Raw genomic sequence first — 17174 nt, forward strand, 5'->3', positions numbered from 1 at the left:
AATGAAGCCGCAGAACCCTGGAAATCTGGCTTCCAGAGTCCCCAACTTTAATCTGCTCACAGTATCGCCTCGCCTAATGCCAAGGCGGCGAGGACCAGACGGGAAACATTTCGATTCCAGCTGGTTCGAGTCAGCACAGGCGTGGAGCGTATAGGTGATTTTCCCTCTTAACTTTATGTTCACCAAAGCCAAATTATTTCAGCCCAATATAATTTAAGGATACCGAACTACAAGTTCACCCAATTCAGAAGTGACCACTGAGGATGCTCGGGCACCTGGGGGCCGGGCCGCGGGAGGAGGTGGCGCCTCCACGGGCCCGCCCCGCGGCATCACGGGAGCTCGGCGTGCGTGGGGGCGAGGAGCGGCCGCCGCTTTTCCACGCACCTGCACTTGCGCAGTCCTCCCCTGCGCTGTTTTGAGGAAGGGATTCGTAAGGAGCTCAGGTCTTCGCTTACCGCCACCAGATCGCTTGCGGAAAGCCGATGTTTTCCACGTAAACGCGGTGCTTCCCTAAAGGGAGATCCGTGGGATTCTGCCGCGTCCCGACTAGCTCGGAACGACAAGTCGGAGCCCCGCGTTTCCACAAGTTACCTCTTCGGCGACCACTTCCGCTCGGGGGGGGGGGTCTGGAATACCCGAGGCCCTTTGGCGGCGCACTTCGGGAAAGGTACTTCCGGTGTCTGTTGCCTAGGCGCCAGCCCTGTGGGCCTGAAGGGGCGACGGTAGTGGCTTCGCCCTGACCCCCCTTCCTGGGGGTCGAGATGTCGGGGCTCAGCGTCACAGAAAAGAAGGGCTGTCAAAACCTGCTAAGCCTACTGGACAACGACGAGATCAAGGCCCTGTGCGACACCGTCACCAACCGCCTGGTGCAGCCTGAGGACCGCGAAGGTGAGGGTAAACGCGGGCGTGACCCGGGCCCCTGGCTGCGGGAGCCTGGGAGTGGAGCAGTGGGGGTCCGCGCCATCTGGGGCGGAACCCCTGGGAATCTGGGGCCACCGCCCGGCTCCAGGCCTTGAAGCTTCCCGCACAGCCTCTGGCGTTCCCCCCAGAGCGTCGCCCCTGGGGGAGGTGGAGGTATTGAAAAGACCTGCCTTTAGGTTTCATTTTCTGAATGTTACGACCAAGATGTTTGTGTTTCGAAGATTCAGAATACGTGAATAATAACTTTTTCAAAGTTTCCGGATAGCCAGGGTATTTTCTTTTTTAAGTTTCGATTCCCAGAGGCTTGTCAGCCGCTTTTTTTTTTTTTCGTGCCAAGGAGAATAACAAACATGTATTCTAGGTGAAACAACGTACTGTGTAATAAAGAGCAGATAGTTTAAATCTCTGTCTGTTTTTACATTCACTTTTTTTTCCTGATATAATTTTGTGTAATAGGAACCCATTACTCTGAGCGTCAGATATTTCGGTAGATTTCAATGATTGTTAATACTTAGCTGGTGGTTAACTACAATAGTTTGTGTAAAAATGTATAATGAGCAGCTAAAGCATTTATGTCATTTTGTAAATTAGATGGCTAATTTTTTTCTTATTTTAAACGTGCAACATTTTATATTATAATGTGAAAAATCCAGACACCCATGTTAGTATTTGACTTTAGTATCTACAAAAGGTTCTGCCTTCTAAAACGATATTTCTCTGCTTTTAAGTGTGAAATTTACATTTTTTTTTACCACTTAAGAAAAGCATTCATTTCAAACTTTGAAGCATGAACATTAAAAAAGAACTTTCTAAAAATTTAGACCAAAAAAATTTATTTAGTTTTTAGCATTTGTTTTGCATGCTAATCACCTATTGATGAATGTGAATTTAAAATTCTGGTAAATAAAACTGCTTCTTTCAACTGATAGTAGATATAAAAGCAAAGAGAGAAAGAAACTCTGGTAGAAAAAAATTTAAATAATTTGAAGAGACAATAAGAATAGGAAAAGAGAGTCAACCTCTTTAGAATAAACAGTGGAATGAAAATCAACCACAAGATATTTATGTACCAGATGAGCAAAAAACTACCACTATAAACTTCAAGTGTTAGTAATTATATGAAGTAACTGACAACTGTCTTAAGTTTAAAATTAAACTATCACTTTGGAAATCACATTTGACATTATCTCCTAAAATGAAAGATTTGATTATTCCTAGGCACATATTCTAGAACTGAGCTTCTCAAACTTTAATGTGCTCATGAATCCTTTAGAGATCTTATTAAAATTCACATTCTGATTCAGTGCTTTTAATATGGACCCATAAATTCAGTGTTCGCTCATGGTGTCTTCCCCGCTGTGAACTTCACATAATGCTCATGCTATTTTCCTCTCTGAAGTAGGGGAATGATGGAAGTTAATAGTGTTTGTAATTGGATACATACAGTAAACCTCTGTAAACAGGAGAGCTACCTGTGATATAGACACAGTTAGCTAAGATATAGGAATATCTCAGGAATAAGTGAACATTTGATTGTAGAAGGGTATATTGAACATTCAAATAATTTAAAAAAAAACATACTCGGTTGTTTAGGGGTGTACTTAGACTTTTCAACAATGAAAAAATAACTTAGGTCCATTGGCATTATTAGAGAAAAAAACTACTCCTTCCTCAGACTCAATTTTTGTTCTTAAAAAGAAATGCTGAAATTTCAGTCTTATGAGAAGTGAAATAGAGGGTTTTTTAAGTAAGGGAGTTTAAAACAAAAGGAATTTTTTTTAAAGATTTAATTTTTATTTATACAATAGCTGGGGTACAGGCCAGAGGCACGGGAGGGAGAGAGGATTCACCAGAGACAGAGCGGGGAGCAGAACAGGCAGACGGACCTAAAGCACTGCTGAGGGGAGCAGCAGAAGCACAAGAGAGGTCTGCCGTGCCATGTGTGACTCTCCCTGGCCGGCTGGGAATCGAACCCTTGCTACAGAGGCTGAGGACAGCTTTACAGCGCTTTGCTCAACCCGCTGCGCCACCACCTGGAAGGCCCTAGAGCAAAAGGAACTTTTAAAAAAAAGCCCAAACCTGAGATAACATGCTTCATGTTTTTTTAGAAATGTTCAGCTCATGCAAAAGCAGTAATGCCAGAGTCTGTATATATTATTTGATAGAATTTCTGCTGATGCTTAACAAATTTACAAGAAACTAATGATTTCCTGTTAATCTTTACAACTTTTTTCTAGATGCCATTCATGCAATAGTAGCATATAGTCAAAGTGCAGAAGAACTTTTGAAGCGCAGAAAAGTCCACCGAGAAGTCATATTTAAGTACTTGGCCACACAGGGGCTAATTATACCTCCGGCTACTGAAAAACACAATCTTATTCAACATGCAAAAGATTACTGGAAAAAGCAATTACCACTGAAATTGAAGGAAACACCAGAGCCAGTGCAGACAAAGGACATTAGATTCTTTCAACAGGTAAAGTAGATCTTATAGTAATACTCTTAATGTAGAGCTTTCTGAAACTCTTGAAATAATCTTAATTTGGGGTAAGATGGTTAATAATATTGTACTTTTTTAAAATAATTTTAGCTTTACATCAGATCCTTTGCATCCAGTAAAGCAATTAAAATATTTCTGACGTTTATTGATATATGTGAAATAATCAATTGATTTGTGAGGAGAAAAAATGTCTTTATACCCTTATCAAATGAGGACTATTGGATTTTTAAAGAGAATGAATAAACTGCAGAATCATTTTAGTTCTCATCAAGCCTCCAGTTTTCTAATTTTTTTCCTTGGTAAAAGAAGGCAGCTCTAAGTCCTTTATCATCTCGAAGACTTTCTTTGGTATTTAGTTGCAAAGATTTCATGGTAGAAATGTAAATATATTTTACATTTGGCTTTTTTTTTTTTTTTTAATTAGAAAAAAGCGGTTTAGTAATTCCTCTGACTAATGCTTGCTATTCCTATTTCTTTGTATCTCCACAGCACATTTTAAATAGTCTGAATATTTAAATATTGATTGAATAAATTCTAATTTGCAAGTTTTTGAACACCATATACTTTGAATTAATAAAGTTTTACAGTTTGAGTTACCCTTCATATTAGTAAAGAATCTTTTAAGAACTTCCTTAATGTACTGAAAAGAATGTTGACTTTGAAATCATACACATGTGATTTCAAATTAAGGTCTGATGTTTACGTATACATAAGCAAGTACTTTGATCTTTCTGAGTCTTATTTTCTTCACATAAAAAGCATGCATAGGGGGCCTCCCCGGTGGCGCAGCGGTTGAGCGCTGGGTTGCGAAGCTGCCCGCGGCCTCTGCGGCGCCGGTTCGATCCCCGGCTGCTCCCTGGCCACCGCAGGAGGGTCCCACATGGCACGCAGACCTCTCCTGCCGCCCGCTGCTCCCCTCAGCAGTGTCCTTCGGTCCTTCTGCCTGCTCTGCTCCCCGCTCTGGCTCTGGTGAATTCTCTCACCCTCCCGCGCTTCTGACTGTACCCAGTGCATGTATAAACAAACAAACAAAACAAATAAATAAATAAATAAAACATGCCTCTATTAAAAAAAAAAAAAAGCATGCATAGAATCTTTATCATAAGGCATAGAAGAAAATAGCACCTCTGTACAGTGCCCACTATATTCAGTAACTAATGCTCAATAAATATAAGGTCTCTAAATGAGAGGTTATGATGTTCTGTTGTACATAGATGAATAAAATCTAACCTGTCAGGTTTCTTTTTGCATTAACATTGACCTTAAAAAAATGAAAGTATGAAAATTTTAGAAGATAATCTATTTCAGTCATGTTAAAAGTATCTGTTTAAAGACTTTATTATCAACATTATTGTGGTATAATTTACATGCAACCAAGTGTGCCATTTGAAGCATACATTTTGGAGGTTTTGATTTTCAAGCAAGAGAAAATGTTTATATAAATCATTATTCTCTGTTCATATTGACTATTAAGAGGCTTTGTTGAACCTTAACTTTTTTTTACTGAGCTTTCAGATGTTTAAGCTGGGAAATTTAAAGTGATTTTTCCCTTTTTGAGAAAAGAAATCACTATGCATGGTGGGCTCCATGAATTCACATGCTTGCATTTCCCTCTATTATAATCAACACATTAAAACTTAGCTCTAAAATAGAACAGACTGAAAGTAGATATGATAGTTAACCAGGTTTTGTTTTATGCTTATTATATATTTTTCATGTAGGAGGAAAAAGAAGATAAGAAAGCTGAAAAAGTTGATTTTCGTCGATTAGGAGAAGAATTTTGTCATTGGTTCTTTGAACTTCTTAATTCTCAGAATCCTTTTCTGGGACCACCTCAAGATGAATGGGGGCCACAGCACTTCTGGCATGATGTCAAGCTTAAGTTTTATTACAACACATCTGAAGAGAATACGATTGACTACCATGGAGCAGAAATGGTGAGCCTTCGGCTGTTGTCATTAGTGAAAGAAGAATACCTTTTTCTCAGTCCAAACTTAGATGCCTGTGGACTAAAGTGTGCTTCTTCCCCCCATGGTCTAGTTATGGTTGGAGTTGCTGGTACTGTTCACCGAGGAAACACTTGTTTGGGCGTTTTTGAACAAATTTTTGGACTCATCCGCTGCCCTTTTTTGGCGAATACCTGGAAAATCAAATTTATCAACCTGAGGATTATTGGAGAGAGGTCCCTTGCTCCTGGAACATTAACAAAACCAGCTATTCCATTTGAACCCTGTGAAGTGGAGTCCTTTTATAATGTAGTCACTGTATGTGGAACCGTGGAAATACGACTTAATGTAAGGCAGGCCTTGAATAGTGGAAATGGAGACCAGCCTTTATGTGGTGGAAATGAGGCCTTTTTGAACAAAAAGGAACTGAACTTACCTGATCCTTTAAAGCGATGAGCACTGTTTGTCAGTCTAAAAAAATCTATACACAAACTCTTCCAAATACTATATCAGTAATACCTAAGTGATTTCAGATGTGAGGATTGATATATTTTAGTTGAAATCTTTCTTGACTACAGACTTACATGAGAATACTTGCTTATTTCTACCTACGTTACAGCAGGTGTTCTAAATGCTTACTGCAGTTCATCAAACAAATTCCACTTTAGATGTTATAATTAATGGTGTGCCTTAGAAACCAAGTAATACTTTGGTGAATATTCTGCCAAAATCTGTATTTCTCACATGGGAAAGGATGACTAGTTTTGAAGGCATTTCCTTTTTAAGTATTTACTTTAAATCTAGATAATTGTATGAATGCATCTTATGACAGTATTGTTCACAAATTACATAGTATACATGTTTAATGTAAAACTCAAATTTACCCAACATAGGACATTATTCAACTTGAATGACATTCTTACGCAAAAGCAGGTGGAGAAAAATTTACTTTGCCTTTTCTTAATATCTCAGAAATAATTTTAAAGCTGCCTACTGTAGTCCAAGAGAAATATGTTATAATCTGCAACATTTTCTTAACTACTTTGGGCAGTGATAAATATTGTTCTCAAAACAGACCTTATTCCTATCTAAGGCTTCAGCGAACAGCTTTATAGAGCTGTTTTTTGTAACATAAAGGAAACTTGCTGTTCAGTTTTTTTAAGTGTGACTAGTTCCTCACTTTGAAGTGAATTACTCTTTTACTTCTTGATTGATCTTGGAAGAGGTGACCAGAATGTGGGCATGTGTAGATACACATATATATCATCATAGTCCCACATCACAAATAAAATGGTTAGAATTTTGCACCTCTAATTTGTCTTAATTGGTTTGAGTTAACAAGGTTAAGTTGCCAGGTTAATTACATAGCTGCTTTAAATTTCTCATCACCCAGCAACAAATTGCCAAGCCTGATTCAATTAGTAATTTTAAAGTACAAAAAATGCCATTTGGAAAAAAATTCAACCAGAAAATGTTGTGATGATATATCGTACATGGTAATTTTTTACCTTTAACTCTGCTCATGATCATTCAGGGTTAATGATACAAATTTTGGAAACAGGAGGGAAGAACTCATCTTTTTTGTTTTTTTAATACTATGCCTCTTATGAGGAGTACAAATTGATATGTCCTAAAATAAGAACTTAATAAAGGAAGGAAATACCTTTTGTCTACTCTAAAAACAGTGTATTATTTAGATTTAAAGCCAAATTACCTTTTTCTTTGAGTTAGGAAATTTCATTATAACATATATAAATACCTTAGAGTATGAAATTAAAAACACTTCCCATCTATTTTCGTTGTGCTATTGATGTCAAGTGCTGCAGAAATATTACTGCAGATTCCCAGGATACATAGGGATTTCCTCTGGCTATCTTCAGTATTGAATTTTTTATTTTGTGTAATGCTCAAGATGGCAAATCTGTGTGTTCTTTCAGTCATCCTTAAAAATTGAAATTTTCCTGATATCTATTGAGGATTGGAACCGTGTTGTATTTTGAATCCCCACAGCTGGACACACAGTAGGACCTAATTTAAGGGAACAGGTGAAGGAATGACCAGGAAAGTATAAAAGATTTTGTCTTTAGTTCTCATCAGTGATGGTTTTGATCATATTGTCTGTTTGCATTTCATGTGTGAGTACACAGAACCTTTCAGGTCCCAAACTAAACCAGATTTGGGGAAAATATTTTCATTTAAAATTAGCTGAATTTTAAAAGCCAAGGTCAGGGTGGGATATCCTGGAGGGCACTAAGACTACCAAGAAGCTGTTACAAGGGAAGTATAGGAAGAAACACTGTTCTGAGAAAGAAAATACTGGAGAAATTGAAATTTGTATATGAAGTTTAAAGTGTGATTAAGCCTTTGAGGTCAAAAAGCATAATGCAATTAAACTCTTAACTATCACCCATTATTCTATTTATATTATGGAATGGCAGACTCCAGTTTTAAGACTTTGCTGCTTCCTTACATTTAGTTGGTATTTGGAAAAGCTGTGGGGTCAAGTAGTAAAGAATACAGCATTCTGTACACATAATTCATAGTAATTGGGTGTTCAAACCCGAGTGGTATCTGGATTTTACTTACTGTAGGCAGTTGCCTTTTTCTAATAGGGTATAAGTCACAAAATTATTTAGAATGCCAATAAAAAGCATTTCATGTCTCATATTAACAAAATACTTAATAATAATAATTTTAAAAAGGCCATCCAATTTATTAAATCAATTTGGAAATGGCAAACACAGGTCAGGAAACTTCCTGGATTTTAAGAAAGATAAAATGTTATGCTAAGGAAGACTACCTAGTTCCAAGAGGAAATTATAACACCAGGAAAATATTTAAAGAACAGTTGTTTAAAGAAAAGTGAGATAATGGCTCTTATGGCTAAGTAGATCATAAAAGTGAAAATCACGCCTTGAAACTTTCTTGGCATCTGCTTTTACTAATTTAAAAGCTCTTCACTGTTCCTTAATTTGATTTTTTTTTTAAAGATTTATTTTATCTATGCATACAAGAACTGGGGTACAGGCCAGTGGTGTGGGGGGTGAGAGCATTCACTAGAGAGAGTGGGGAGCAGAACAGGCAGATCCACTGAAATACACTGCTGAGGGGAGCAGTGGGCAAGACAGGGGAGGTCTGCTCCATGTGGGTTGCTCCCTAGCTGATCGGGGATGAACCCGTGCTGCAGGGGCTGCTGCAGGGGCTGCTGCAGTGGCTGCCAATTTCTTGATAGTGCTGTCTTTAACCCCTGTGCCACCAGGGAAGCCCTGATTATTGAATTTTGAAAAAAGAATTATTTGTCCCTAGAAAAAATGTTTGGATGTAGTATTATAATTGTTGCACTTCCCTAGATCACACCTGTGAATCCTATAGATATCCTTATTTCATGTTAAAGTCCTGCCAGAATAGTTACGTTACCCCCAGACTACTCTTGTTACTACATTCAAAAATAATTTTTAGAAAAATTTGTCCCCTTGTACCTAAAGTAGTGGACTAAATCTTTCTTATGAACGAAAGTATTTTTGTATAATAGTTGTTAACTTGTGAATTTTGTTTTTCAAAAGATGACAGATCAAGACTATTGAGATATTGTCATTTAAAACAAATATTCAGAATTCATTTTATTTTGGCAAGATAAATTTAATGAACAATGAACATGCTTTGGAGAAATTGAAACTCTGAAAAAATATTTTAAATGATGTTCTCTAGACCTTTACAAAAACTCTACCCTATGAAAATGTTTATTTAGGAGTAATTGTATATTGCTAACTCTGAGTTTAGAATTTTAAAAATACAAACATTTCCTCTAAATAGCCTATGTATGTCAATCTTCCTCTTCCCACTACTCTCACCTCCCACCCTCTGTACCCTATTTATTACCTTTGTCTATAGCCACTTTGAATGCAGATAGAACAGCAGCACTTCTAAGAAACAAGGCTTTAGGGATCTGTATTCTTTTCAATTTATTTGCCATGTATTTAGTGAGCACCTGCAATTTATAAGTCACTGAATTAAGCATTAGATAAAAATAATACATCAATAGGTTATTTAACTAAATTTATGTTGAAGTCAAATCTCAATCTGGGTTTAGAGTTTTAAAGAAATTATATCAGAACTGTATCAATGTGCTAAATCCATTTACCTTTATTTTACTTTAAATGTTTCCTATAGTCTTTCAGTAAAGCATTCATATTAAAATTGAGTGTGGATATTTACTGTTATAATGTTCTTCAAAATATTAAACCAGAAACGTCAGAGTTGGTTGTATTACACATAAAATGTTAAGAGAATCACCGGCTTAGAATTCGGTACTTTTAATTTTCTGTTTCCAGTACTGCCATATTTCGTTGTTTTTTTGCAGTGAGCCATTTAGTGACTATTCTTTGGTTTTCATCTTTGTTTTGGATGTCTGAAATTTCAAGTATGAAATTAGTTACATTTGAATTATTGAGTGTAAGGATTGAAGGAATGCCCTGTTGCCTACTACCAACTGTGTGTTACATGTCTGACTTAATATTTTTCTGAGCAAAAAGTAGAATCTATAACTGCTTAGAAAAGCCTTTTTCCTGAAGCATTTAGTTTCATAAATTTTTATTAATCATTTCATCTCTACTATTTATACCTGCTCAGTTACTCATTTAGTAATTTAATACCACTTGGAAAAAATATATAGTGTTCAGGTTTAACAGTATTACTTATGAAAAAGAATAAAGATTTGGGTAATATATAAATATATGTAATAACTTATATCAAATTATTTCACTGGGTCACCTTAATCTGTATTCCTTTCCTGATCATAGATACCAATGTGCTTTCAACTTCAGAAATAGTCTTTGTTTTAAAACATTCAGTTTCTGCTACATTAGGATGTAGTATATCTGTAGTATCATACTCAGTTTCACCTGCTACTGTAATGAGACCTTTTTTACCTAACTTTTGTCTTTTTTTATTATTTAATATTTCTCACATTTGTGAGAAATTAGAGTTTTCTTAAAATACAACTTTGATCACACTGTCCATGCTCAGAATTTTCAGTGTGGTGCATTGCTTCCCAAATAAAGTCCAGATTTCATAATCACTTCATCACCACTTGGATGATGACTACAGGTGTTTTTTGCATTATTTGACCTAGCCGACATCTGTTAAGTAGTATTTATCCTGTGCTTAATCAGCCCCCTGCTTTTTATCAGCAGTTACTCAAAATTGAAGAGTTCATTTTTTGTTGTTGCAGACAGCCTGATGCTATAGAAAAAAAATAACCTACAGTTGAAATGGAATAACGAAATTATTTTTTTTCTCTTTAGTATTTTTTTAGTATTTTTCTCTTTAGTATTTTTTTCTCTTTAGGAATTTTGTGTATGTAACCTGTCTAGGATAGTCTTTTCCCAACCCTTTGCCTGGCTCCTTCATTTTCATCTTTGACATCTTGTATTTGTCAGAGCACACTGTTTCAGTCTGAGCACCTTAGTTATTATTAATTTATTAGTCTTCCCCAATAGATTTAAGCTGAGCGCAGGGACTATAACTTTCACTTTCATCACTTTCACTTTCCATCGCTATACATAGACTTGGTGGGTATTTGGTAGATTGCTGTTTACTAAAGATATAAGCAAGGCAACAAATGGTAACGTTTATTAAGAGCCTCATGTAATGCCTATCTACTAAAGACAATGTCTAGCATACATATTGTTTAATGAATAAAGCCAAATTAATCTTCCTGAATAATGTTATATGAGCTCTATCTAATACTCTGGTAGATGGAATTATTAAAGTTTTATGCTTTTGTAAAAGGTGAAAAAACTGAGCCCCCAATGTTAGGTAACTGCTTGAAGTTCACCCAGTTTTGTTGTGGGTTTTTTTCCTCTGACTTTTGGGCTTTATTTTTCATTTTTAACTGAATTTAAAGCTTACTTTTTTTTTTTTTCTTGCACCTTATTTCCATTCTGATTATTGCTGCTATCTTATTTTGGAAGAATGTAAACTCTAATCCTATTCTAATGAAATTCACATGAAAAAATGACTACTTAAGAGATTTCTAAAGTACTCCATTTCTGAAGTTAATGATTTTGTGATTATTTGCAGCCTCAGCAACTCAAAAACATTGCTTGTAAAGGAATTTATAGTTTGTGTTAATTTAAGTCGTTACAATTTTACTTCCTCATACAATTTTTGGAAAACACTTCATTGTGTTTTCAAACAAATATACATGTTTAAATATATGTATGTTGAATATTTCTTATTTATAGGGGGGGAGGATGAAAATATACTTAATATCTAGAATAGAAAAGGGGGTAAAGTATAAAGTCTTTAAGATATTTTCACATCACTAGAGATTCTGAAGCGGTTTGTCACTGCTTGTTCTATGAAACCTTGTTTGTTGCCTATGTTCAAAATATGTTTCCATGTTTTAGTTAAGAAAAGTGCAAAGTGGTCAGCAGAAGGCCATATTAATAGATTGTCAGTGATCCTGCTAAAAACAAAGATATGAATAAAATAATCAAATGTAGGTGATTCCCAAAGTTGACTATGTAATATGTGTTGGCAAATATTTGAGTGACATTGGAGACAAGTGGCAGATTTAGGATAGGATTTTCCTGTAGGTGCAAGGCCCTGAATGTGTGCTGCTCACAGGTATTGAAAGTTACTCCATGAAGTTAATGGAAAGCATTTATTTAACAAAGATCTGAGGTTTTGCTGTACTGACTACTGGTTTTGCTGTACTGCTGTACTGATAAGAGCAGTACAGCTTGATGATAGAATGAGCTTAGCGTACAAAACATGTCAGGGATTTTAATGCTGGATCTATAGACTATAAATCATTGACCATCAATAGACTCCTAGGAATTAAGAGAAGTAGAATAAGCCACAAGTTTAATGCTGCGAGAGCAACTTTATGTTAAAAGAGTTTACAACTGAGGAAAAAGTTGATTTTAAATAATGTGTCAGTATCTTAAATTTTTTTGACTTGGTAAATGTTTATTGAGCACTTACTCTATGAACCAGGAATTTTAGTACATAAAGTAATTTTTCTATTTTTTATGCTTTTCTCACTTTAACTTGTATAAGGTACCTTTTACTGTTTAATAAAGAGTTTATTTTATTAGAAATTGCTTCTCTGTGATCTTTTATTGATGCCATTCTTACTACTTTACCCACTGTCATCTTCTGGTGCTTTATCTGAATTGTAGGTAAAATCCTAACCTTTGAATTGGAGCAATGTTGCTAAAGTAATGGTGGTCTTGGTAGTCTGCAAGTAGTTTAGCAACTTAAGAGCGGAAAAGGAGCACTGAGACATTTCACAAATATTTTGCAAATTTTGTGCACATAAGTCACATATTTTGCAGATTTTAAGTATAAGGTCTGATTTCACAAAAATCTTACTAAATATTTTAATAGTGTTTTGTAATGTGCAATCTAGGTGCATTATATACAAGGACTGTGTTCATCAGATTTCTCAGCCAACAAGAAGTCAACAGTGTTATCTTCACTTAATGTACTTTACTAATAATGTCAGTGTTTGTGAAATGAGGGTTTTATGATTAATACTCTTATCCCCACTCATAAAAGTGAAAAAACACCTCCATTCATGAAGATGTCATAATGTTACATAGTAGAATGAACTTCACTGTGAATGCAAAATTACAACCTCTATGTGCTGTGCAAGAAAGTCTGGGAGTGATTTTTTTTTTCCCATAGCATCAGCTGAATTATAAAAGGAAGGACAGTGGTCAACAGTTGAACTGTTTTTTGGCACACCATTTACCATAGGCCACCATAGGCCACCAAACGCCAATAGCATATTTGCATGTTAACATCAAAGTTTTCACATCACTTTTAAAGCACACAGATTTCACTGGTAAATGAATGTAATTAGATTATTTTTCCTAAACAAGGATAAAACACATCTCAGCTTAAAATGTGCATGCAAGATGGAGAAGAGATCAAAATTGCAGAAGCATTCAGATTTGGATTCCTTAAAACCAAGTAGACACTTGGCTAGTTTCTATTTCAGGAGTCTGGTACTTACAACCTGCTCACAGATGGTGGCAGAAAACCATCTCACTTTAGACCACTGGCGTCTTTATCTTGAAGTAATCATTTGGACACAGAGGTAAGTTTTAGCATCTTTGTGTTAATGGTTATATGCATCTGTCAATTTGTTTTCTGTGTTATACCTTCTAAAGTAATTCTCAAAAACAATGTGTACTATGGGGCCTCCCCAGTGGCGCAGTGGTTGAGCACTGGGCTGTGAAGCTGCCAGCAGCCTCTGCAGTGCTGGTTTGATCCTCGCCAGCTGGCGAGGGTCCCACTTGGCGCGCAGACCTCTCCTGCTGCCCGCTGCTCCCCTCAGCAGTGTGCTTCGTCAGTCTGCCTGTTCTGTACCCCGCTCTGGCTCTGGTGAATTCTCTTACCCTTCTGCGCTTCTGACTGTACCCAGTGCTTATATAAATAAATAAATCTTTAAAAAAAAAATGTGTACTAGCTTTTCATAACCGTCACATATTCTGTTATATGTAGGTCTGAACTGGTAGACTTGGTTCAAATAGCAAGTCTATAGCAAAATAATAAAATGACACTTGCTAAGAAGTTTATAAAACTATCATTAACATCAATAACAAGTATGATCAAATCAAGAACAAAACAAGCTATTGGAAATTTCTCTCAAAAAGAAAGTTGCATAATTTGGGGAAAAAGAAGAGGAAAGAGCAATTCCTACCAAATATGTAGTCTATAAGATTATTGTATCTTTTGCAGACAGAATCACTGATGTGCAGTGTCTAAATCAGTTGGGGTATGTGTACTAATATATGTGATTGAGAGGTCCTTAACGACTTCTTCTATTCATCTCTGAAAACCCATGAATATAGAAAACAAGATTATACTTGGGAAATAGGTTTTGGTAAGGAATAAAAAAGTATCATGATCTTTAATGATGGAGTTCCAGCTATTTGGACAGTAGTGAATTAAAGTAATTAAAGGTATTACACAAAAAGTCAATTGACTTATTCCTAACTTAAATGAGAACAGTTCATTTTCAACAAACTCAAGAGACTATATCATTTTCATAATTTTATGACAAATGGGACAGTGTCACAAAACTCATTTTTTCCCTCGGATACTGTATTTAGAGGAAAAGTATTCACATGAGGTTTTAAGGCCAGGACAGATATTTAAAACATTCTGTTGACACGTTAGTAATGTTAGTAAAGGGCCTTTCATTGATTTTAGGTGCTTGGCTGAAATGACACATCAACCAGTCTATCCACTGTCTTGAAGAGAAGTCCCTTCAGGTCCAGAATGTTCACTATAATGACAAGATCAGATTATTTCAGGAAAACACAGCTGTTGTGCCAATGGCCCAGTTCTAAAATTTTATCCCCCTTGCACCCCCCTTTCTGATTTTCTTGTCTTACCACAGAAACATATTTCAGGAGTTACTTAAAATCATGTCCAAATAATGAAACATAACATGAAAGAATCCTGAGATGAATGCAAAGGACGGATTGGAAATGTATATGACACCATCCGCAGGTAGATATTTCTTTTGGTGACTCTGGTGAGAATTGTGAGGATACATATGAATAAAAATTAATTTATATGTGACTTAAGAAAATCAAGTTTTAAAACCAGAACAGTGACAAGCTTCCTCTTTCTGTATGAATATGATAGTAGGGAGCAAAACTGTGCCGGGAAATACAGAGATTCAACAAGTTGTATACCTGACTTTAATCCTGTTTGAGTTTTTGGCGTGTGTGGAAAAGCAGTAATCACCTTTCACACAAGCAATTTAACTGAAATTTTCACCATTCAAGGTGATAATTTAACAACTGTTATTTAGCAAACTTGTTTTCCATCTTTTTATAACCCTGGTAGTAACTGTTGCTCAGATAGGCTTAGTTTGAAACATTTACAGCAGTAGAGTGAAAAAATCACTTTTTATTGTTCATGTTACCATTAATAACATTTTCAGAATAACATGTCATTTAATAATGCAGTCTTTTAGAAGTGTGTAGAGCAAGGAAATGTTTTGCATGCTTTTTGGAGGGAAGGGTTATTTTCATTGGATCATTTTTTATATACTTTGTTATTTTCTAGCCAAAGAAATCTTTTTATTCATTATCATAATGAATAAATGGGTAAATACTGTCATATTTCTGTACCTAAATCAGAGAGCTTGCTGTGATGTCTTTTTCATTATATAGGTTAGTCTTTGTAAGTCTGGCACTCTTGGACTTTCATATTAGGGAAAGTTCCAAGAGTTGTATGCAAGTATCTAAAATATTTCTGGTTCCATTTGCTAGACCTTGACTAGCGATAAATTTAACTCTCACCTGTAATTAAGTGTAACATAACAACAACCAAGTCTCAAAAAACAAAAGATAGTATTATAACTATAAAACGGTCCTGAGAAATCAGTAGCTAATTGTTTCAAGATTAAGTGCACTTGAATCATAAAAAGTTTTGGAGGCTGCACAGAACCCTATAAATGAATAAACAGGCACATTTCCTTTTCTTTCCTTTTTTTTTTTTTTTTTTGTGGGACTCTCGCCGGTGGCGGGGGATCAAGCCGGCGCTGCGGAGGCTGCGGGCAGCCTTGCAACCCAGCGCTTAACCGCTGCACCACCAGGGGAGGCCCCACGTTTCCTTTTCTAAGGTAAATTTCCTTTCTTGGATAGGTTTTATTTTTATGCACAAAATATATTAATTTTTTGAGAAGAAAAATGTTTCCTTTTTCATGTTGTTCTGTTTCAGAGTACTTTCTTTAAAATATTAAATTTTAATTCCACTTAAGCACATTTATTGGATTACTTTTGCTAAAATTAATTTGTAGAAGTCCAGATAGCATGAGATAACATTGCAAAACCACCTTTCCTTTCTTGATCATTCCTTCTTTTACCATTATTCTTTTTTCTTTATAAAATTAAGAAGGAATTAAGGGTCCTCTTGTTTAGAACCCCAATACTGCTGCCAATTGTTTTGAAGGAAATAAGCAGGCGTTAGCATCTTAAGAATGTGGAATTTTAGTGACATCTTGTGGCCAACACTTTCTCAGCGTATTCTATGTCTATGTCATAGGATTTGCTTTGTAGTAACTGACTTTCAACTGGAAAGCATGTACTTCTGAGGAGATCTGAAGACTTTCTGAAAACGTAAGCTGGTATAAAGAATTTTAAGGAAGTTAATTTCCTTATACTCAATCTCCTGAACTCTCCCTGCACTAACCTGACGTTGCCATTTTTTTCTACCTCCATTTTATAGCTAACCGTTCTCTCACTTAACAAAGGAAAGGGCTGTTTCTTTACTCCTCTTTTCCCCTCTTAGCTTCATTAAAGTCTTTGTTCTGTGGTATCAATACCTCTGGGTGTTAAACACAGAGAAATCTGAAATACTGGTGTTAATGAAGTGAAAGGGGATGACTGCAATGATGGTACAAGAAAGGTTATGCTAGTCAGGTTGCTCCTAAACTTTTTTTTTTTTTAAAGATTTATTTATTAATGCATACAAGAACTGGGGTATAGGCAAGAGGCATGGGGGGGGGATGGGAAGGTGGTGAGAGGATTCACCAGAGACAGAGTGGGGAAAGAACAGGCAAATTGACTGAAATACACTGCTGAGGGGAGCAGCGGGCGAGTCAGGGGAGGTCTGCTGCGCCATATGGGTTGCTCCCTGGCCGGGGATCGAACTAGTGCTGCAGTGGCTGCAGATTGCTTCATAGGTTGCGTCTTAAGCCCTTGTGCTACCAGGGAGGCCCTGCTTCTAAACTGTCTTTAAAATTATTATTTTCACCCATGTAAAGGAAACGTGAA

General features: G+C 36.3%; 1 protein-coding gene across 1 annotated transcript; it reads left to right on the top strand.

The window, feature by feature from the left end:
• Positions 1-629: 629 nt before the first annotated feature.
• On the top strand, positions 630-5823 carry LOC311170252 (uncharacterized protein C3orf38 homolog; the record flags this gene model as incomplete). Its single annotated transcript, XM_084232636.1, has 3 exons — positions 630-888; positions 3159-3397; positions 5143-5823. Exons 1-3 carry the CDS (start codon positions 762-764, stop codon positions 5821-5823), a joined length of 1047 nt encoding a protein of 348 aa, XP_084088762.1. The 5' UTR covers positions 630-761.
• Positions 5824-17174: the final 11351 nt, after the last annotated feature.

This window comes from Talpa europaea, assembly GCF_964194135.1.
Source record: "Talpa europaea genome assembly, chromosome: 4".
In the NCBI taxonomy this organism is placed as follows: domain Eukaryota; kingdom Metazoa; phylum Chordata; class Mammalia; order Eulipotyphla; family Talpidae; genus Talpa; species Talpa europaea.